Here is a 22,706-nt window from a genome sequence, read left to right as displayed (position 1 = left end):
TAATTCTGCACACCTGAATATAAGGTGATTTTCATTTCCAGCCTTCATGAACAATTATATATCACTTATACATTATTAAATACTAAATAAATAGTAGCTATTAGGATTACTGTGGTTTGGAATTGGTCAAATGTGCCTGGAAAAAAAATATGATCAGAAAATCAACGTGCCTAATAATTCTGCACTCCCTGTATAATCGTGATGTGAAATTTCCATACCGTTTCATCCCTAATACAGAAAACTAGCCTTCTTCAATCTGTCTCTCTTCTCCAGTAGGTTGGGCTGATCCAAAAGAAGTGAAAACAATGGGGGTGTTCTGAAGACAGACTGTTACCTGTGAAACAGGGGTGCTCTAAAAAACACCCCCATTAGCAATTAGTGCTTCCCACCTGATGAAATGAACGCGGCAAAACTGACAGTACAGATCCACTTAGCACGGTGTTGTGACGCTTCCCCTCATGTTGATGGGCGTTCCTCAAGTTTACCGCTATGGGCGTGCGTTTGAGCCAGCGGGGAATGAAAAACAATGGACCAGCGAGAGACTTCTCTTTGCCAGTTGGTTGGGCTCACCCAAAAGAAGTGAAAACAATGGGGGTGTTCTGAAGGCAGACCGTTACCTGTGAAACAGGGGTGCTCTGAAAACACCCCCATTAGCAATTAGTGCTTTCCACCTGATGAAATGAACGCGGTGCGGCAAAACTGATGAAATGAACGCGGCAAAACTAATAAAATGAACGCGGCAAAAAATCTACCAATCAGAATTCTGGTCGAGCCAGAATCGACTAATAATCGACTGGGAGAATACAGCCCTACAATTTCCTTTGGAAGCCTAAATTCTCTCATTCAGCGGTTTCACTCAGATATACAGTACTGTGCACAAGGCTTAGGCACGTTAGAATTTTCAGCAAAAAATTGGTTAAGCCAGTTATTTCAACAATTTGTCTGTTATTAAGCGTGAGGTGGTTCCTCCAGTTTCATCTGCTCCTTGTCTGTTGAAATCGGCACATTTCAACGTGAGCTCTGTCAACAACAAGATGTGATGTTATCAGACATTATTACAGAAGGAAAATTGGACCTTGTGTGTTTAACAGAAACCTGGCACAAAGAGTCTGATGGTCTTCTCTTTAATGAACTTACTCCCGCTGGATATAGACTATTTAATCCCCTATGATCCTCTGGCAGAGGAGGGGGTATCATTGTGCTATATAAATCACCAACTCAATATACAGTGGGGAGAACAAGTATTTGATACACTGCCGATTTTGCAGGTTTTCCTACTTACAAAGCATGTAGAGGTCTGCAATTTTTATCATAGGTACACTTCAACTGTGAGAGCCGGAGAGCCGAAAATCACATTGTATGATTTTTAAATAATTAATTTACATTTTAATTGCATGACATAAGTATTTGATCAGTTTTTCTTTAAGAAGCCCTCCTGTTCTCCACTCATTACCTGTTTTAACTGCACCTGTTTGAACTCGTTCCCTGTATAAAAGACACCTGTCCACACACTCAATCAAACAGACTCCAACCTCTCCACAATGGCCAAGACCAGAGAGCTGTGTAAGGACATCAGGGATAAAATTGTAGACCTGCACAAGGCTGGGATGGGCTACAGGACAATAGGCAAGCAGCTTGGTGAGAAGGCAACAACTGTTGGCGCAATTATTAGAAAATGGAAGTTCAAGATGATGGTCAATCTCCCTCGGTCTGGGGCATCATGCAAGATCTCACCTCGTGGGGCATCAATGATCATTAGGAAGATGAGGGATCAGCCCAGAACAACACGGCAGAACCTGGTCAATGACCTGAAGAGAGTTGGGACCACAGTCTCAAAGAAAACCTTTAGTAACACACTACGCTGTCATGGATTAAAATCCTGCAGCGAACGCAAGGTCCCCCTGCTCAAGCCAGCGCATGTCCAGGCCCGTCTGAAGTTTGCCAATGACCATCTGGATGATCCAGAGGAGGAATGGGAGAAGGTCATGTTATGGTCTGATGAGACAAAAATAGAGCTTTTTGGTCTAAACTCCACTCGCCGTGTTTGGAGGAAGAAAAAGGATGAGTACTACCCCAAGAACACCATTCCAACCGTGAAGCATGGAGGTGGAAACATCATTCTTTGGGGATGCTTTTCATGCAAAGAGGACAGGACGACTGCACCGTATTGAGGGGAGGATGGATGGGGCCATGTATCGCGAGATCTTGGCCAACAACCTACTTCCCTCAGTAAGAGCATTGAAGATGGGACATTGATTTTCTCAGGTGTTCAAATACTTATTTGCAGTTGTATCATACAAATAAATAGTTAAAAAATCATATATTGTGATTTCTGGATTTTTTTTTTTAGATTATGTCTCTCACAGTGGACATGCACCTACGATGACAATTTCAGACCCCTCCATGATTTCTAAGTGGGAGAACTTGCAAAATAGCAGGGTGTTCAAATACTTATTTTCCTCACTGTACATTCCTATCCTTCTCAATGTTCATATATTCAGTCCTTAAAGACTAAAAGAATATCTAGTATGTATGTCTCTCTCTGGCGAAGGAGAGCGATGGCTGTATCTTTGTTTAGGTATTGCGTGTTCTTTTGATAAATGTCAGGATCCGCTGACACTAACTAGAGTGCGATATACCCTAGTGCTTTTGTGTGTGTGTGTTGCATGATCGGTGCAGGCCCAATATTGAAGATGGACGTTTTCTGCACACGACACCAGACCTGAAGACGCCTTTCTATGACCTCCGGGTCATTGTGATCTAAATCTAGTCATGGGGCGACAACTAGTCTACCCATTTTAGTGATATGCTCTGCTATCTATCCTTGTGTGGAAATTTACCGTGACTGTGCATTTTCTCTGCCAATCAGAATCATTCAACATGGCAGTAATGACGTGGCTAGACCTTGAAAACAGTATAACTGTTCAGAAATTGTATGTACATTAGGCGGAGGCGGGGAGACTGTTAGAGGGAGTGCGGCCTACGAACTCCTTGTGAGCTGGCTTCTGCTGATGAAACTGCGACCTATTCTTCAGTAAATTTTTCTTGAATTAATCCAACTCCTGACTCTTGGTCTTCATTTTTCACTACTGGTCCTGGGTCCTAAGCTGTTACCCCAACAGTAAACTTTTAAGATCACTTGGTCTCAGTTTTTTACTTTTATGCAGATGACACACAGGTTTATATACAGTACATTCAAAACCTGATGTTAATGTGGCTGTGTCCTTTCTTACTAAATATATTTTTGAGATTTAAAAAAATGAATGTCTAGAAATGTTCTTTGCCTAAACAGTGACAAAACGGTAATGCTCATTGGTTCACCCCACCAGCTACACAAGGCTGGGTCCTTAACTTTAAGTGTAGATGGCTCTACACTGGAATTTTGAACAAAATAAAAAAAAATTGGTGGGGGATATTCGATGCTCATTTAACATTTGTTCCTCATGGTCAGACTCAGAATACTATCAAGCCATCATTTTTTCCATCTTAGAAATATTGCTAGATTACGTCATGTGTCATTGTTGTAATTTCTAGTGGCTGATAAGTTAATTAACATCTTTGTATTTTCTTGCATTGTTTATTGCAATGCTTTGCTGGCCAGGGTTTCAAAAGCTACATTAAATAAATTACATTTGGTTCAAAATTCAGCCGCTCGAATCCTTTCTCGAAACAGGGCAAAGGATCACATCACTCCTGTCTTGGAGTCTTTACACTGGCTCCCTGTCAGATACCATGTTTATTTTGAAATTCTCATGCTACTTATAAGGTCTTGCAAGAATTGGATCCTCATTATCTCTCTGAGCATTTAACCCCCTACACACCAGAGTGTGATCTCCGAACCTCGGAAGCTGGACTTTCAGTTGTTCCGCTTACTCGTTTAAAATCTATGGGTGATAGGGCTTTTTCTTCAATTGCTCCAAAACTTTGGAATTTTGTGCCTGCTGAGATTAAGCAAGCGGAATCCCTTAGTGTTTTTAAATCTTCTCTTAAAGCTTATTTTTTTAGGGTAGCTTTTACCCCCTTTTTTAACTGTCATATTTTTTTTATTTTTCTATTTATTTGTTGAACTTTTGATGGTATGTTTTTAATTGGTATTTTTCCTTTGTCTGTAATTTCACTTTCATTAATGTATTGTTTGTATAATTGTTTTTTTACTTGATCTTATTTTTGTAAAGTGCTTTGCTATGCTATTTGTAAAGGCGCTAAAGAAAATGAAGTTATATTATTATTAGCTTTTGCTGTAGCGTAGTGTAGTCTTGTAGTCTACTTTTGTTGTACACTAACATTTTCCTGTTATCGATGTAAATCTGCTTTGAAACTGAATCTGTATTGTAAAAAGCGTTATATAAATAAAGGTGACTAGATTGTCACATTCCTTTTGCCATTAATTGTATTAATCCACTGAGATTATTGTATGCACAAGGTGTCAGCCAGTGTGCTCCACACGGCACCAACATCAAGTACTTCTGGAATTGCATGTAGAAGCAGAAAAAACTCAGACGGGCTAAATCCAAAAGAACTGTGGCAACGTCACCAAGACGATTGAAGAAATCTCTATCAATAGAAACTTTATATCGCCACAATATATATTATCATACCCCTAGCCCCTAGTATTTCTGATAGGGCAAAAAAAAATATTTTTCGATTAATCGTTTTTTAAAATGTGGTCGATTCAAAATCGATTCTCAAAGGCCCAGAATCTATTTATTTTCCATATTTATTTCCGCAAACATTGAACATAAGATTAACGTAAATCTAATTACTAGTCTTCTCAACTAGATGTCACCCTCTGATTGGCCTTGCGCGATGTTACAAAGGAGCGAGAGGCACGCTTGTCATTCATTCAGTGCTTAAATGGCGGCTTCCGGTGCATTGACATTTGTAATGCTGAGGTGAAATGCTACAAATCTGCAATACTATTTGATGAGACATCACCCAGACTTTGCAACACCAGAGCAGCCGAGCACACAACTGCTAAAAATGTATCACAGACATGCGAACGCTTGCCTTATATTATGATCATTGTATTAAACTTGAGTGTTCACTTAAGCACGTATGTTAGCCATTATAGACATATTCAAATCAACAGTCAATAGACAGCGCAGGACCAATTACTCATACCTAGTAACTTAGCCTATATTATAAACAGATTTCCTCAAATAAAAGTTAGTCCACACAAGTCAGCGCGTTAAGGTATTGTTAATTACCACGGGAACTACTTGTGTCCAGGTACGAATGCACTTCACGTGTATGAAAAGTAATGAGTGATGACGGCGCGCGCGCAGAGGGAGGCTCAGACACCGGGGGCTCAGTCTCATCCCCCGGCGGAAAGATGACAGAGCGGCGGGCCCCGCAAAGAAAGCACCCATTCCCGATAACGACCTCGGTCTTCTAAAGGCCTCGTCAGGCACTACGATCGACCCGTATTACAGATGGTTTCGCCGGCGCGTTTCCGAGATATAGCCGGTTAAAGTTTCAACTGGTCTCGTTTCGATCCGTCCCCCCTGAGCACTATAAGCAAGCCAGCGCATCGCGGTTCTCTGTCCCGGGGTTTCCAGTCGATCCTCCCCGGTATCGCATATATGCTTGTCGTAAAGATAAAATTGAATGTCTGTGATATATTTTTAGGGGTTGTGTGCTCGGCTGCTCTGGTGTTGCAACGTCTGGGTGATGTCTCATCAAATAGTATTGCAGATTTGTAGCATTTCACCTCAGCATTACAAAATGTCAACGCTCCAGAAGCCGCCATTTAAGCACTGAATGAATGACAAGCGCGCCTCTCGCTCCTTTGTAACATCGCGCAAGGCCAATAAGAGGGTGACATCTAAGGAAGGCAGCGAATAACAGAGATAGTTAAGAAATATAATACATCATCCGGGGCACGAATCAAAGCTCAGATGCCCCTGGAGGAAAAAGCCTCCATAAAAACGGACAGAGTGTGAATGACAGTCGGCTAAATTGCAAGAAAATCTTGTCCTTTAGTGAAAATCATCCAATATCCTTTTTATGCTTTAGAATACCCTAAATATATCAAAACAAAATAGCATAAAATAATTCTCAGATAAATTTTTTTGAATAAAGTTTATTCATTTAGTATGTATTTGAATTATAGAGATGGGTTCTGTTTAAATGTACCCAGGTGTACCTAAAATAAAAAGAGTTTAATATACAGTTTTGTGGCTCTTTATTTCTTTTTACCCATTTGTAAACTTGTTCACCTGTTCTTTTTTATAAATATAGTATTTGTATTAAATCTATATTCATTGAGTTGAATCGAGAATCGAGAATCGAATCGAAATCGAATCGATTTCAGAGCTTGCGAATCGAATCGAAACATCTGAATCGGTCTCCAGCCCTAATTTCTGATGCAGCATTTCACTTACACAAAACATTAAAGTGCAGTGAAAATGTCTCATAGCTTTCTGTGTCTTACCTTTTACTTCAGAAACATGCTCAATCCTCACATCTTTCTCTGCAGCTTTGGTTTTGGCTGCCTGTGATGAAAAAAAAAATGGCAGCACATTTCACAGTTGACATAACTAAAGATTATCTGTAATGTGTTCTACACCAACATGCCACAAGCTCTGACACCAGCACTTGCACTAAACATCACCCTGTTCTTTGCGTTTCCAGAGAAGAAAAGGTTGTTAAAGCTGTTTGTCTTGTACAACAACGTTTAATTAATTTAAAATTAATAAATTTTTCTACAAAAAAAAGCACCTGATTAGATTAGCTGCAATATGATGCAACATACTTTCAGCTGGCAGAAACCATTTCTTATTTTTGTAATTTTGTCTATTTTTGTGATGCAGTAATTTTGGACTGTTACAATATAACCTATCCAGTTACATAATTAGAAAATGTTACGAGAAAGATTCACAGAACCTTCTGCTGTGCTCCAGATCATCACCAGCACTGTTTCAGTGGAAAAGGGGTGCAACAACAAAAAAGACCGTAAAAAATATACCTTGGGCTTTTTCTCCAGATCTGCCTCAGTTTTTGGACCCAGAAGGTGCAATACCTAAAAACCAAAAGAAATATGTTCAGTGCACGTACTGTACATTAACAAAGATTTGGACTGATTAGAGCAAGGTAGTAAAACTGCCACACTTAAACAAACCTGCATATCCACTTCATTCTTGACAATCTTTCCATCAGCCCATTTGAGAGCGGCTCTGGCCTCACCTGAAGCACAAACAGAACCTATTCCTCACCAGCACAAACAAGACTGTACTCATATGGCATATGACATGCTACCTCACCCATGAGTATTCCCATGTTGAAGCGGTATCTCTCTGCCAACAGCCGATCTTTGTGTTTCTTGATAATTAATTCCACCTGTGGAAGAGATATTAGGTCAATGGCGGATAAGGGTTCTTAAAGATCTAACTGAAAACTATGAAAATCTAGCTTTTTTATAGCTTAAATATAAAAAAAACTATTTCAATGCTTGGCCACTTAATACATTGATTAAAATAAATATGAGAGAGAATAGAGAACAGTTATAAACTAACCACTTGATATTTATTTATTATTGATATTTTTTAATTGGGAAATACTTGCTATAGTCAGGGCCTAAAATTAACACCCGCCAAGCTCCAAATGAGAGTAAAAATCTGCATTGGGGAGTATATGAAACGGTGCTACTCACCAGTTGGCAGTAAAAAAAATTATGAATTCTAGCAAATGCATTAATGTGAACAAACATGAACAATGCTCGGGACAGTTGACTTTAATGCCTTTTTAATGGCAAATTTTTTTTTGTCGCTAATGTCGATAGATGACGTCATACGGCAATTTGAATATTTGCATTCACATTCTGCCAAGTGTCAGCCCTTTAGATTTGTTTGCTTCTCTGCTGCTACCCTTTATGCTCCCATTATACGTATATTTTAATACAGCCAAATTCCCAATAAAATTGTTTCATCTATATATTTTTCTGTTTTTGTTGTCAGACAATATAAAATGGTGACTGAAACGCAGCCCATTAAGACTACATACAGGGCTCGACATTAAGCCTTGTCATTCACTTGTACGAGTAAAACAGTTGCTTGTCCGGAAAAAAAGATTTTTTGTGGTGTAAAATTTCTGAAGCAATATCCTTTCAGAATATTGGAGCTTTGACATACTTGAATCTGCATATGTGTGATAGATTTGAGTCTTTTACCAATCAAACTAAATCGTTTACAAATTTACAATAAAAAAATTACAACTCTATTCAATAATTTTATGGGATTGTAAGAAATGTTAAAAAATTAAAAGTAAACCACCAGTAGATGGCGTCAAGTAACTGTCTTAAGTGAGTCATTCATTCAAACGATTCATTCCAATGGCTGATTCATTCAAGAATGAGGCAGGTGTTTATGAATGGGTCATTGAATCTTTGACTCAACCGATTCGTCAAAAAGCTGAATCATTCAGTAACGAAATCAAGGCTGAGCCTGCTTTGCGTCTCAATGTGCATTCTTTCCATCCTAAAGACATTAGTAATATTCAATACTATATAGGGCGGATAGTATGCACATTGGGATTCAGGGTTGCTACGCTATGGTTCTGCTGTGATCTTTGACTGTTTTTGTTCCATTTTAGCAGTGAAAATAATTTCAAACAAGGTTCCTTCTAAAATGCAAGTGACTTAATATTAACTATTTGTTAACTGGACTGTTGTATGAAATCAGTGTCATGTTTTAAATAGAGATGCTAGCCTGCTTAGGAAAACAGCATTCTTGCTTGTGTGATTTTGCTTAACTGTATCAAGTTATAAAAACTCCACATTTTGAATTTTTACCGCAGTATGTTTAACTGAGTTTCTTTATGTGTGTGCGTCACTCATGTGTCCATTTCTCCTTGAGATGATGCACAAGCCTCACCAGTTATTTTTTTCAGGAGAGCCACACTGATAGGGCAAAATCAATAGCCACTTTTACCGTAAAGTTATCAAAAGTTACATCCAGTCATAAATAGCATGTCTGCTTATCAGTCTGTCATCCCTGAACATACAATAAGCAAAGCAATAAATACAAAAGGTAGATAGTGGGTATGCATAATATATTTTAATGTAAACTTAAAAAAATTAAACTAGATTATTCACACATTTTTCTGTCTAAAACATGTTTTTAATATATTGTATAAGGTAATAATTCCACAGTAAATCACCAAATTAAATGTAGAAAAAATAAAAGACAGTATATTTTAAATATTTGTTCAAAGTTAATTTAAGCTGTTATTTAACTAATTTAAAACTGTTCTTATGAGGATACTTGACAAAACGTACATTTAGGCATAATTCTGTGTGTTATTGTTTGTTAAAGAGCGAAAGAAAACTTGATTCTGGCGCACTGTCTGTGCTCATGATGCTGCCACGTAACCCACACCACTAGGCTGCGTCCGAAATCGCGTACTAGGTGAGTAGGTGCTACATTTGAATTTGAACGAACTTCGCGACCGTTAAAAAAGTATGTTCTATATAGAATGAATGAATGTAGTATGAATGTAATCCGGACATACTATATCCCCCATTTTGTCATGATCATGTGACCTACCAGCGTCAGTTGCGTCCCTTCACCTCCATTCAATAATCGTATTCCATGGCCTCATGGGATAGTAAAGGGTCCATCGTATGCGCAGGTAAGTAGTAGGTCATTCGGGTACTTTTCGCCGACTTTCTTTCAAATACTATGAATTCGGACATACTACTCTGTTGGCGTACTGTTTTTTGCACACTATATAGTAGAGAACTATTCGATTTCAGACGCAGCTCTAGTTTTTTTTGTTCTCTGGCAGAGCGCACAGCCTCAACTGAATGCGCTGCTCCTCTCAGCCACTCACTGAACAGCAGACGCAGAGAGAGGTGCGCCAGCGCAGTGGCAGGAAAGCAAGATCTTGCGCTCGTGCGGCAGTAGCGGGATCAGGTTAATAAGTATATTCATCACATTGCGCTCTTTTATGAAGGCTATATTCAATATAAACTGGCTATCTAAAAAAATGTAATGCCTGTAATAAAATGTAATTGGATTTTCGCAAAATCCATTTAATGACTTTTAATGCTTTTTAATGCCCTGCTTGAGAATTTAAATATTCAAAACTTTTTATGTGGGCCGGATCTAATCGGGCCTTATATGAAGGTATAATGTAGCCAGACAGAGTCGGGTTTATAATTTGTCATGCTTGTGATTATATACAACCCCAAATCAGAAAAAGTTGGGACAGTATGGAAAACGCAACAAAAAAAAAAAAAGAAGTGATTTCTAAATTTACTTTGACTTGTATTTCATTGCAGACAATATGAACACAAAATATTTCATGTTTTGTCTGGTCAACTTCATGTCATTTGTAAATATGCATCCTTTCCTGTCATTCAGACCTGCAACACATTTCAAAAAAAGTTGGGACAGTAAAGCATTTACCAGTTTGTAATGTTGCCATTCCTTTTCACAACACTTAAAAGACGTTTAGGGACTGAAGACACCAAGTGATGAAGTGTTTCAGGTGTAATTTTGTCCCATTCTTCCTGCAAACAAGTCTTAAGGTGGGCAACAGTACGGGGTCTTCGTTGTCGCATTTTGTGCTTCAAAATGCACCACACATTCTCTATTGGAGACAGGTCAGGACTGCAGGCAGGCCAGTCAAGTACCCGTACCCTCTTCCTCCGCAGCCAGGACTTTGTAATGTGTGCAGAATGTGGTTTTGCATTGTCTTGTTGAAATATGCATGGACGTCCCTGGAAAAGATGTCTTCTTGAAGGCAGCATATTATGCTCCAAAATCTCTATGTACTTTTCAGCATTAATGGTGCCTTCACAGAAGTGCAAGTTACCTTTGCCAAGGGCACTGACACAACCCCATACCATGACAGACCCTGGCTTTTGGACTTGTTGCTGGTAACAGTCTGGATGATCCTTTTCTTCTTTGGTCCGGAGCACACGGCGTCCATTCCTCCCAAAAAATACCTGAAATACTGATTCATCTGACCACAGTACACGTTTCCACTGTGTGATGGTCCATCCCAGATGCCTCCGAGCCCAGAGAAGTCGACGGCGCTTCTGGACACTGTTAACATAGGGCTTCCTTTTGGCACAATACAGTTTTAACTGGCATTTGTGGATGTAACTACGTATTGTGGTACTTGACAAAGGTTTGCCAAAGTAGTCCTGAGCCCATGTGGTGACATCGCTTATAGATGAATGACGATTCTTGATGCAGTGCCGCCTGAGGGATCGGAGATCACTGTTGTTCAGCTTAGGCTTGCGCCCTTGTACTTTACGCACTGAAATTCCTCCAGATTCCTTGAATCTTTTAATTATGTTATGCACTGTTGAATGTGAAATATCCAAATCTCTTCCTATCTTTCTTTGAGGAACATTGTTTTTAAACATTTCAATAATTTTCTCACGTATTTGTTGGCAAACTGGCGATCCTCGGCCCATCTTTGCTCCTAAAGGATTAGACCTTTCTTGGATGCTGCTTTTGTACCAAATCATAATTACAATCACCTGTTGACATCACCTGTTTCAAATCACATCATTATTTAACCATTATACCTCATTACTAGCCCTAAATTGCTCCTGTGCCAACTTTTTTTGAAATGTGTTGCAGGTCTGAATGACAGGAAAGGATGCATATTTACAATTGACATGAAGTTGACCAGACAAAACATGAAATATTTTGTGTTCATATTGTCTGCAATGAAATACAAGTCAAAGTAAATTTAGAAATCACTTCTTTTTTTTATTTGCGTTTTCCATACTGTCCCAACTTTTTCTGATTTGGGGTTGTAGGTGTGTTTCACAATATGTCATATGGAAAGAATACCTGCTTGTAAAGCAGGAACCTCCAAAATCTGATAAAAGTGGATGGTGAGGCCCAGCCTGCTGCCGCACATATCTTCCAGTGGTATACCATTAGACCATTAGGCCATGCCTCTTGTGGAGTGAGCTCTGATGCCTATAGGGCAGTTGAGGCCCTTAGACTGATAAGCCAACGAGATAGCGTCTACTATCCTTCGTGACAATCACTGCTTTGTGAACAAACTCCCTTTAGAGCGGCCGAAGCAAACGAAGAGCTGTTCCGACTGCCTAAAGGTGGCAGAACGCTCTATATATAATCTCAATGCCATGACTGGGCGGAGCAAGTTTGCATCTTTTTCGTCCTCTGATGAAGGCTGTATTAAAATACTGCTGTATTTTAATGCCCGTAGCATATTTTGCCATTAACTTCGTCGCCCTTTCTGTCGAAATGATCCCATACAGTAGGCTTCTTCTTTCCCATTGCTTCATTTTGCGAAATATATCTGGTTAGACATGTGTTTGTACGTGTCGACGCGCTCCGTGAGTGAACAAATACAGCATATTTTTCTTTAACCATGCAGCAAACAAACAAACAAAAAAAACGTTTAAAAACATTTAAACCATTTGACAATAACGTCAAACATAAAAACATCAATATGAGCATCCCTACACTGCTGTTGGCGTTGTTTACTTCATTAATGTGTTTACTGTGATAATGGAGTCAGCATTCTGAACGTGCGCTTCATAGACATGTGCCGGTAAACGGTAATACGATATACCGCAATAATGAACATGCACAATATTGTTATCGTGGGCACTTCAAAATACCGTGAATAATTATTTATTACGAATTATTCAGATTTTTAGAATGAATTTTAAGAATACTTTACCCATCAACCGTTTAAAATGAAAAACACGTCAAAGAGGAACGCGCACTGATGTAAATAGACCGTGCATGAGCCGAGCACATGGCGGAATGAGGAGACACACTGAAGTGCACATTCATTCTTCGACAGCAGAGGGCGCTGACGGAACATCAGAAATGAAGCCGTTTCCCCAGTAATCACATAACCTTATACATAATACTTAAAGACATAAGTGTATTCATTTTCAAACTTGCATTTTATATTTTAATCTGGACTAAATTACATGCCCTAGATATTGTTTGAATATGTTCTGACTGTTGTTCAATCACACACTTTACAAGGCTCCAGTATTTAACATTAGTTCCTTCATTAACAAACTGACAATGAAAAATACTTCTAAAGCATGTATTAATCTTAGTTAAATGTACATTTCAGCATACCTATTGTTCTTTATAATTCTTTTGCACTTTAATCTGTTTTAAATATTTGTTTACTTTATACATTTTTGTGTATTGCTTTATTGTATTTAAATGTTTGGTTCTTTTGTTATAAGAAAGTGATTTAACCTGTTATAGTATGACAACACTTTTTTTGCAACTTATTTCAATATCGTGATAATACCGTATACCGTGATAAAAGCTTCAGCAATTAATCGCAACATGAAAATTTGATACCGGCACATGCCTAGCGCTTCATCAGCGCTTTGTTCAGCTGTCTGAGATCTAGGATGGGTGTGAGACCGCCATCCTTCTTTAGAATGAGGAAGTAGCGGCTGTAGAAGCCTGACTCGCTTAGCGACGGGTGCACGGCTTCGATCGCTCCCTTCTCTAGCAACCTCATAACTTCGGTTGGTATTCACCCAGGTCTCGATCTGCAACGAGTAGCCTCATTTTACAATGTTCAAAACCCATGTTGATATGCCCAGGATGGCCTGTCATGCCTGGGTGCATGTAGCTAGGGGCTGAATTACGTTCAGGGGCGGGCCACTTTGTGAAAAGGACCTGGTAGCCTGGTTGTTTTGTGCTTGTGACACATTGGGTGTAGATCTGAAAATTCAGCTTTTGTCCCCGTTATGATTGAATCACAGGACCGGATACCAGTAATTTGCCAAGATATCTCTTATTTATTATTTTTATATGTCAGACATAGTTGAGACATTGAAAAGTTATTGTCTCATGCCAGCTGTATGTTTCTCCATTCCTCCGTTTCTCTACCCTCTCCCTTTTTCATCCTCCCTCTGTCCCTCTTCCTCTATCTCATTGTCGTCATCGTCCTATCATCCATCCCATCTCTCATCTGAGTCCGGACACTCAATTTGGATGTTATATACTACTTAACAGACGATCTCAATAGGAAGAGACTTCCTTAGAAGGAAGAGAAACATGCGTCCTATGTTTAAAATAGAGCGTATACATCATGCTTACATCAGTTGCACAATCCACTTTCCTTATAAAGAATCAGTTGACAATACATCATGAAGAGATGCATGCTACTGTGTGCATCAGTGGAAACATGTTCTATAAGTATGCACATTCCTGTAACAGATATAGCTCATCCAAGTCTCTCCTTGGGACACAATGTTCAACACAGTCTGACTTTACATTGTACATTATACAAATAATTATGAAAAATAATAAAACATAATAATACTAAATAAAAATAACATTAAACAATAAAATTTCAATCTTCATTGGGGATATTGATAATGTTTTGCGGTGTGCACTGTGTAGTGGGCACGCGCATTACATTCATAGCGCTCGTAGCGCGGGACAGCGGGTGCTGTGTGTGTAAAGTGCTTATGTGCAGGGGTGCATACTGTGTAGTTGGCACACTGCCTACATAGAAAAAGCTCTCTTTGTGATATACTTGGCTCGCCGTACAGGCAAGCGCGTTTGGTCACAGGCTCGTTGGCTGTATATTTGAAGTCTCCAGTCATCTGGCTGCAGGGAACTGTGACAGGGTATATACAGAACTTCTTAAGTTGAATTTAATACCTTTTACTACCTTTTTTAATACCTTAAAAATATTTTTTAATACCAGCACGACTTCAAGCTGCAACTATAGTAGCGTCAATGAAATATCTTTCCAAATGGAATAACATATTGCATCACAATGTAACGAGGTCATTATAACTTAAAATCAACTGCCCACAGAGATGAGAATAGAAATAAAGACAGAAGAGGAAGGAGACATCATCGTGCAGTGTACAGAGGGAAACGAGAGCAATTCTCATGGCGCAATATAGATTTTGTTTTTTTCGTTTTAAATCATGAAGGCGAGTCAGTGGATATCACACAAAAACGCAACGTGCGCGAGAGTCGGTGAAGTCTCAAACCTAGTCAATTATTCACTACAGAAAGTGAAAGTAAAATCTGACAAGCTTTCGGCGCATATTCTCACAGAGACAAGAGATATCTCGTTATTTATATAAATCTGCTTTAACATATGCTGATAACGTATAGCCTATAACTGTCTGAATTTATTTTCTTAATATTTCTCTTGTGGCCCATATTGTGAAACAAATTGGGAAGAGAAGTATAGGCCCATTTCGTGTTAAACAAGTTGTTTTTGAAATAAAGCTGCTCTTACTTTCTGATAATACTGATATTATTGTAGTGTTCTGACATATTATAGACTGATAATCATTTTAAAGAGCACCTATCATGGAATTTTGAAATTTACCTTTCATGTAGTGTGTAACATAGATCTAAGTGAACAAAAACATCCTGTGATAGCTTGAAATATGACAGTGCACCGTATATATAGTTATTTTCTTTCAAAAGTAAGAGTCGACTCGGAGTCATTTTTAAGAATCGTTAGAAGACCGAAGCTTTTTCTCTGACTAGATGACGTCAACTTGTCAAGTTATTTGAATACGATACGCCCACTTATTGCGCTCCAAGACGCCAGTGAAAACTAGAAAACATCATGGCCACGAGACGCTGTGTTCTGAAGTGCGACTCAAAAGCAAACTTTTTTCATCTGCCCAAGGATGAGCATTTGAAGACTAAGTGGCTAGAAGACAAACCATACATCGTCGCGATTGAGTGTTTATTATTAGTCGTCAAATGTATGTTTCGCGATCTCAGGAAGCTTTTATTATGGACTTTTATTATGGCACATGGTATCTTCTTCGTCTGTCTGTACCATATATGGATTAAATGTGCACAGAGCGCCCTCCAGCTGCCAGGATGAATTGAAAACAACACATAAGAGACTAAATCGCTCATGATTAGGCTATTTCTGCCCATTTTGAGGAAGTATTGAATAAAAAATACTCCTCTGTTTAGAAATTTGACACAGACATATGAGAATCTATCAATATGTCTCCTCATCTGCACACTTTTGAACTAAAAGCCCTGAGGGATGTTGATTTGTCGCGAGTCTTCGTGAGGAGTTTTTTTATGAATGAGATCAGCTGAGGCTCATATTACAATCAAACAGTACCGACGCGGTTTTCATATTCATAACTCCTGACACATATTAACAAATTACTGTCATTATAAGACTTTGATGGGCGTTCCGTTTCCGAGAATATCTGCACAGACTATACCAATCACAACTGACTGGGTCATCTGACCAATCACCGCAGATTAGCGTCACGTAAAGGCGGGGTTTTGAAAAGTGAATCACTAAAGGAATCATTTGAGAATCGCTGTCAAAACAGGTAAAAATAAATGCATATTATAAGAAAACTAAAGTCTTTTTTGTCATTGCATGCATGCAAAACTGTTGTTGGGGACTTCTAAAACAATATTTGGAACATTTTAAATGCCATGATAGGTGCTCTTTAATTAAAGGCCTATAATTCCTTGTTTAATTGGGCAAAATGTATTTAAATAATGACGAGTAAGATAATCTATCTATTCTTTTATTATGCAGCGTTGGTTATGCATTGATGCATTATGAAATTATCACAGGGGCAAATTAAATGTAATATCAATTTAATAATAAAAGTAGGCCTACCCTAATAATAATAATAATAATTTATATACATAAATTGTAAATGCTAAATCCTCTTGATATCGATAGCTGATGTATTTGATAGGCTCTCTCACTGTTATAGGTTTTTCGCGTATATTTCACTCGTATAGTGAGCAGACAAGTCGCGCTCGACGATCTGAACCATGGTGTGAGCACATAAACCGTGAGCTTTGGCTTTACATCGCATGCGATCTACTCGTACAGTGCGAGTAGATAACCTTGCTGAAATCGCACAGTGTATGCCCAGCTTTAAGCAACTTGCATATATCGAAATGGCTCTTCAATGCCATCGCTCAAATATAAAGAGTGGTGTTTAGTTGCAAGGTCTAAACACCACAGCACCTCAGCTCGCAATGTAGCGGTGGTGATAGGGCATAGCCTCTGCTGTCTGACGTCTGTCACGCACCTGTTGACGATGCTGCTAGGACTAACGTTAGGCTACTGCTGACTGCAGTGGTTTGAATTGGGAGAGCAGTCGGGGTTGAGGACAAAGCAGTGGAGGTTGAGGTCGTTGATGCATCCGTAGCGCAGAACATTGATATGGGAAGCTGCTCGCTACGTCCGCGCATCCTAGCTTGGTGGCTGCTATATGATTACATATGCGATTTGACGCCATTCACCCCCACCCAGGTTATATTAATTGTCTTCTTGCAAACGTGGCAATAAGCCTTGCGGCTGTTGCAAACTACTGGCCTAAGCCAGTCTTTAAATCGTGAGTCCTCCAGCCAGAGGTCCGAAAACTTGCATTTCCCCATGCTTTACTTACTGAATGGAAGCAAGCTCGCGTACATGCCTGGCAGCAAGCCAGCCGGGTACCCAGTTTATTTCAGCGCGCGCGCGAATGAACACCTCACATGATATCGCGCAGGTCCTACTCTTAACATATAAATAAATCCACGCGAATTTTTTGAAAAAAAAAGGCCTGTACTTAACACAAATTGAAAATTTATCTTAAAACAATTGGGCTCGAAAATTTAATACCTCGTCAGATGACGTTTACTACTTTTTACTACTTTTTAATGCCCTTAATTTTGGCTAATTTCATTTACTTCCTTTTACAACCCCACGGACACCCTGTGTGAGACAGATGACCGATGACGCTCGATGCACAGTCAGGCTGGCCATGGACTTCCCGATCGCCTGGGCAGTGGCTTTGGTCGCTCGCAGGGCTAGGTCAGTGGCGCTGCGGAGATCCTTGAAAGCCTCCGGGTCAGGTACAACACCTGGAGTACCGTCATTGTGTGCAGAGCCAACGCAGCTCGACCAGCGAGGGCTGACGTGGTGCGGCAGGGTTTAGAGGGATGCAACGTCGTTGCCTGCCATCCTCTAGCACAGCGGTTCCCAAACTTTTTTTCCAGCGCACCCCCTTCTATGTCCCAACCGGGTTGGCGCACCCCCAATCCCCACTTCAAAAAAAAAATAAAAAAAACGGAACAAAGAGGAATGGCGACGTCCTTGAAGGAACCATTCGTCCAGTCTGCTTCGCGTGGGCTCCTGAGGCTGGGACCACTCGAGCCCGAGGTCTCCCACGGCCCTCGTGAGCACGCGGTCCAGTTCCGCATCGACGCTGGCCCTGACGCTCGTGGTGGCTTGCATCGAGGCTGCAGGCTCCGAGACAGAGTCCGACCATGCGCTCCCAGATGCAGCTTGTGACAAGCTGTCATCGCCATCTTTCTCCTGCCATTGCGGTCCACCGGAGACAGAACAGGCCACTGCGAGAGAGGGGCGCTGTTCCTCCTGCGTGAACGTGACTGGTGACGGCGAGACACGTGGGGAAAGGTCCAGCGTGTGCTCGCTAGTCTGCTCCGGCTGCCTCTGGTCGCGGCGCTTCTTCTTGCGCGGTCCGAGAGGGAGAGCAGATGGGGTGGGATCGTCATCGACGATAGCAAGCTGAGCCCGCAGGGTCTGCAGTGCCATCTCGTCGCATTCCGGGCAGCGAAGGTGTAATCTCGTGATCCCTGCTGAGCAGAGGGTCTCTGCACGATGCGCAGATGGGACGAGGCATTTGAAACAATGCACTCGTACAGCAAAACAAATACAGATAGCAAAAAGGATATAGTAACGGCGGATAGCACAGCTGGAACAACAGCGGCTGAAGGCGGATTCGACTCCGACGTCCTCAGAAGTGCACGGGTTCCGCTGAGGTGCTGTTCGACGGCGGCTGCAAGGTCCAGAGATCAGCGAAGTGGTGAGTCGCTGAAGGAGATTAAACCTGAATTCCTATGGCGTGACACAATCTTTTATAGACTCAATATACAAATTCAGGCGGACTGTTTAGGCGGGAGCACAGGTAGTCACCTCATTGGTCCTCCCGCTTAGCCGCCTCACCATAGGTTCCTGCAGTTGCCGCAGCACAGCCAATCAGCTGTCAGTTGTATCTGCTGTGCAGCCGCACTGCGTTTTACATGGATCAATTTTAAGGATAAAATTTTGCTTCAATTCTCAAGGAAAAGGAGTTCCCCCTAGTGTATGCTACGCAATACGAGTGATTCTCTCGAAAGGGAACTCATCTTTTTTCCCCATGCTTTTAATGTTTTGTGACTGTCTCCATTTAATGATGTGTTAATTTTAATGTTGTGATTAGGTCTATGCAACTTTGTACAGCACTTTGGTCAACTAAGGTTGTTTTAATTGTGCTTTATAAATAAATTGAACAAAATTAAAGTCACTATTGTTGGAATAGCCCATTAATGAAAATTTAATATTATTGTGTGTTCTCTTCGTACCTCGTAGAAATGTTTTATGTTTTTTATTATCATTTTTAATTTAGTCTTTTTTATTTCTGTGTTAAAATAGTAAGTAATAAGTAGTTTTTAGATTTAACACTTTTTTTTGCAGATAATGTACAGTAGTGCTGGGCGGTATACCGGTTCATACAGAATACCGGTATTTATTTTTGTTATGATATGAATTTTGATGATACCGCAATACCGGTATATGTCGCTAAACAACGTTCGGAACGCGGCGCAGCGCGTCATTGTTTGAGAGGGGACCGATTTCACTGTTGCACTGTACTGGTGAGAGCAGTCAGAGCACAGCTGAGATTGCATCTGCCTATGGCTGAATCCGAATCTGAAACCCCTATACCCTCGTTCACTATTCCCTACGTTATCACATTATTTGAAGGAGTGAATGAAAACGAGTGCGTGAAGTCGGACAACCATTGTGGTGTACATCGGCTTTACACTCGTTATTGCGGTGTGATGTGGGATAGAATGAGTGCACTCAATAACGTCCAATATGGTTTTGGACACCACTACAAAGCGCTGTCCCCTCCAAATAATGCCCTATTTGAAGTTATAGGGGGCTATCTCGGATTCAGCCCTTGATTATAGTGGAGAATTCAAACTACACATGGCGCGCGTGAGAGAGCAGTTTCTGCGCGGAGCGCCGTGATGAGATTAACAGCGCTCTCCTCATGGATCATATTGCATATATATAGACCGGTGCGAGCGCGTTTAAGTTTTAATGGACATATTTCATAAGCCGCGTTTCCACCGCAGGAACTTTACCCCGGAACCAGGAACTTTGGGGGGGAACTCGGTGTGTTTCGACCGCAGGAACCAGGGTCTAAATGAAGTTCCGGGTAAATATTTCCCCCTCCAAACGGCCCTGCTTGCGAGGTGGGACTTTTCAAAAGTTCCCGAACTTTCGGGGGTGGGACTTGGGCGCTGAACATGCTGATTGGTTGAGCTCTCGCAGCTATTTTTTTTTCCACCGCCATATTTACAAGTCTTTTGCGAGGTGGGTTTCGTGGGTTTTGCGTTCAGTAAATATTTTTTTTGCAACAATGGAGTTCAACAAAAAATTCGACCGATGGACCGACGACGAGGTTCAGGCTTTATTGAGCATATATGCGGAGGAGGACATCCAGCGGGAACTGGAAACGGCGACCCGCAATGAAAAGGTATAACTGAAGATATCGACTCGGTTCCAGTCACACTGGAAAACAGTGCAGAGAGAAGTTGAAGAAATTAGACAAGATTACAAGAAATTAAAGGATCATAACAACCGGAGCGGTTCCGACCGGCGTATCAACAAGTGGTATGACCGCCTGGACGCGTTGCTGGGACACAGACCGTCCTTTTCTAGGGCAGCGGTAACGAAAGACTCGGCTAGTGCGTTGTTGGAAACCATCCAGGAATCTGAGTGGGTTGAAGGTAAATATCTCATCTTGGTATCATCTATTAAACTCGTTGCAGTGTTTAAACACATTGCAGTAACTTTTTTCAACGTGCTTTTCCAGACGTAACGAGTGGCCCTGATGAATCGCAGGCAACGGAGACCAGCGTGTTTTCCCCCGCGGTCACCAGTACGTTATAAAGCTGACAAAAATGTGTATATATTTAAAAACTGATGTGTAATCCTTAATGGTTTTGTTGTTTTTAATTGTAAACTTAAATTGCCCATGATAAAAATTGCACACTGGGCATTGTTCAAGCTGGGCAAACAATTGTTCATTATTTGTAGTGAAAACACTTTAAATAATTAATTGATGGTTTCTATTGTTTCATGGTTGCCTTGTGTATTAATTTCCATGTGTTTCTGTGCAATTTTTCGACTTAGAGAAAAGGAAAAGGGACTGTGACTTTCTTGATGCACTGAGGGACATGGAGGATGCTAACCCTGCAGCATGGACAAGAACTGACCAATATATGCAGCTGTTACTGGAGAGCCAGGCCGAGGAGAGATGAGGAGGCAAGAGTTGGCATTTAACCAGTCAGAAGCGGAAGAAAACAGACGGCAGCAGAGGGACTTTCAGACCGGGTTTCTGTCTGTTCTTGGACAGTTTGTCCAGTTGTTCAAGAAGTAGCCACAATGACCAGCCGCTTGAATGAAGCATTTGCACTACCACATTTGTACGTGTTGGCACAGCTCTTGGACAGGTTACTGAAAAATACACTTTTTTTATATTGTTGTTTTCACATTTTATATTTTCATTTTATTGTTCTAGTAATTTATTTGTCTTTGCACACTTTTATTTTAATTTTGTAAGAACTAATCTGTCTAAAATAAAGTAAAATGTGTAAAATGTCACTGTGTCTTTAATTTCCACATTCTAACTATATAACCACATTCTAATTGTATTCATATAGTGTAGGAAGCAAATAAAAGGGCTGCTGCTCGCAAGTCTTTCTGAATATGCACATAAACATATCTAGAAAACCCAAATATTATATTTTTAAATGTATAACTATGTGAATGTAGTATAATAACTTATAACCACAACTTAAGTGAAGCCATAAGTGTGGTCCTGCTTCATTTCAAATTTGAGGAAGAAGTCTCTAATATTATGCATTTAATGAAGCATATTGTAATACTAGTCATGTGATTTTTTTTTTTTTTGTGAATGTTAAGAGATGTTATTGTGATAAAAAATAAAATACTTGCAGTCTAGTACCTAATCTTTCAACCGCTTAATTCAGTCTATTGTTTTCATTCAATTAACTTTTCACACATCTGTCATGAATGACTGAAACCTCATTATCCTTTTATAGAAAATGTTTTGTTTTGGAATTGAGCTATTACAACACATTCAGATTTTGGATTGCCCATCATCCCATTTTGCATTAAAATGGTCAAACCAGGTGAAAGTGCACGTTTAAATAAGCAGTGTTGGTAATGTGTGTACATAATCAGCAAAAGCAGCGCTGCTTGCATCACCTACACTTGTTATTGTTGCAGACAGTATCGCGCAAAAGTGATTACTGTCCGTCGGTGACTGGGAGAAGCAGTCGCGCGCATTCCCACGTCACCGGACTAATTTGCCTAATCTCCCCGGTACTTTAGACCGCGGTGGAAACGCAGATTGTAGCAGGTCTGGGGGAAAAAAGTTCCTGGTACAAATAGTTCCGGGTAATTTCGGTGGAAACGCGGCTATATACTCTAGTGCTCTGAACAAGTACCAGAAGCTCTGAACAAGTACCAGAAGCGTGTATGCGCACATATTTCATCACATCTTCTTCAAATTAAATGTGCACTGATTTGGCTACACTGAACCAACCATATGATCACGACCACTATGACACAATGGATTATTCTGCTATACAAAAGACAATGAATGATGCAAG

General features: G+C 40.3%; 1 protein-coding gene across 1 annotated transcript in view; it reads right to left on the bottom strand.

Moving 5' to 3' along the window:
• Positions 1-22,706, bottom strand: part of qars1 (glutaminyl-tRNA synthetase 1) — a 94,330-nt gene that overhangs the window by 64,582 nt on the left and 7,042 nt on the right. Inside the window, exons 4-7 of the mRNA XM_079827621.1 lie at positions 7,263-7,338; positions 7,121-7,185; positions 6,968-7,021; positions 6,434-6,494 (exon numbers count right to left, since the gene is read on the bottom strand). Coding sequence (XP_079683747.1) covers positions 6,434-6,494; positions 6,968-7,021; positions 7,121-7,185; positions 7,263-7,338 — 256 coding nt within the window. The remainder of the gene's footprint in view (positions 1-6,433; positions 6,495-6,967; positions 7,022-7,120; positions 7,186-7,262; positions 7,339-22,706) is intronic.

Source organism: Gobio gobio, assembly GCF_949357685.1.
Source record: "Gobio gobio genome assembly, chromosome: 10".
Lineage (NCBI taxonomy): Eukaryota > Metazoa > Chordata > Actinopteri > Cypriniformes > Gobionidae > Gobio > Gobio gobio.
The sequence above is the reverse complement of the archived record's forward strand: the minus strand, read 5'-3'. Positions and strand labels throughout refer to the sequence as shown.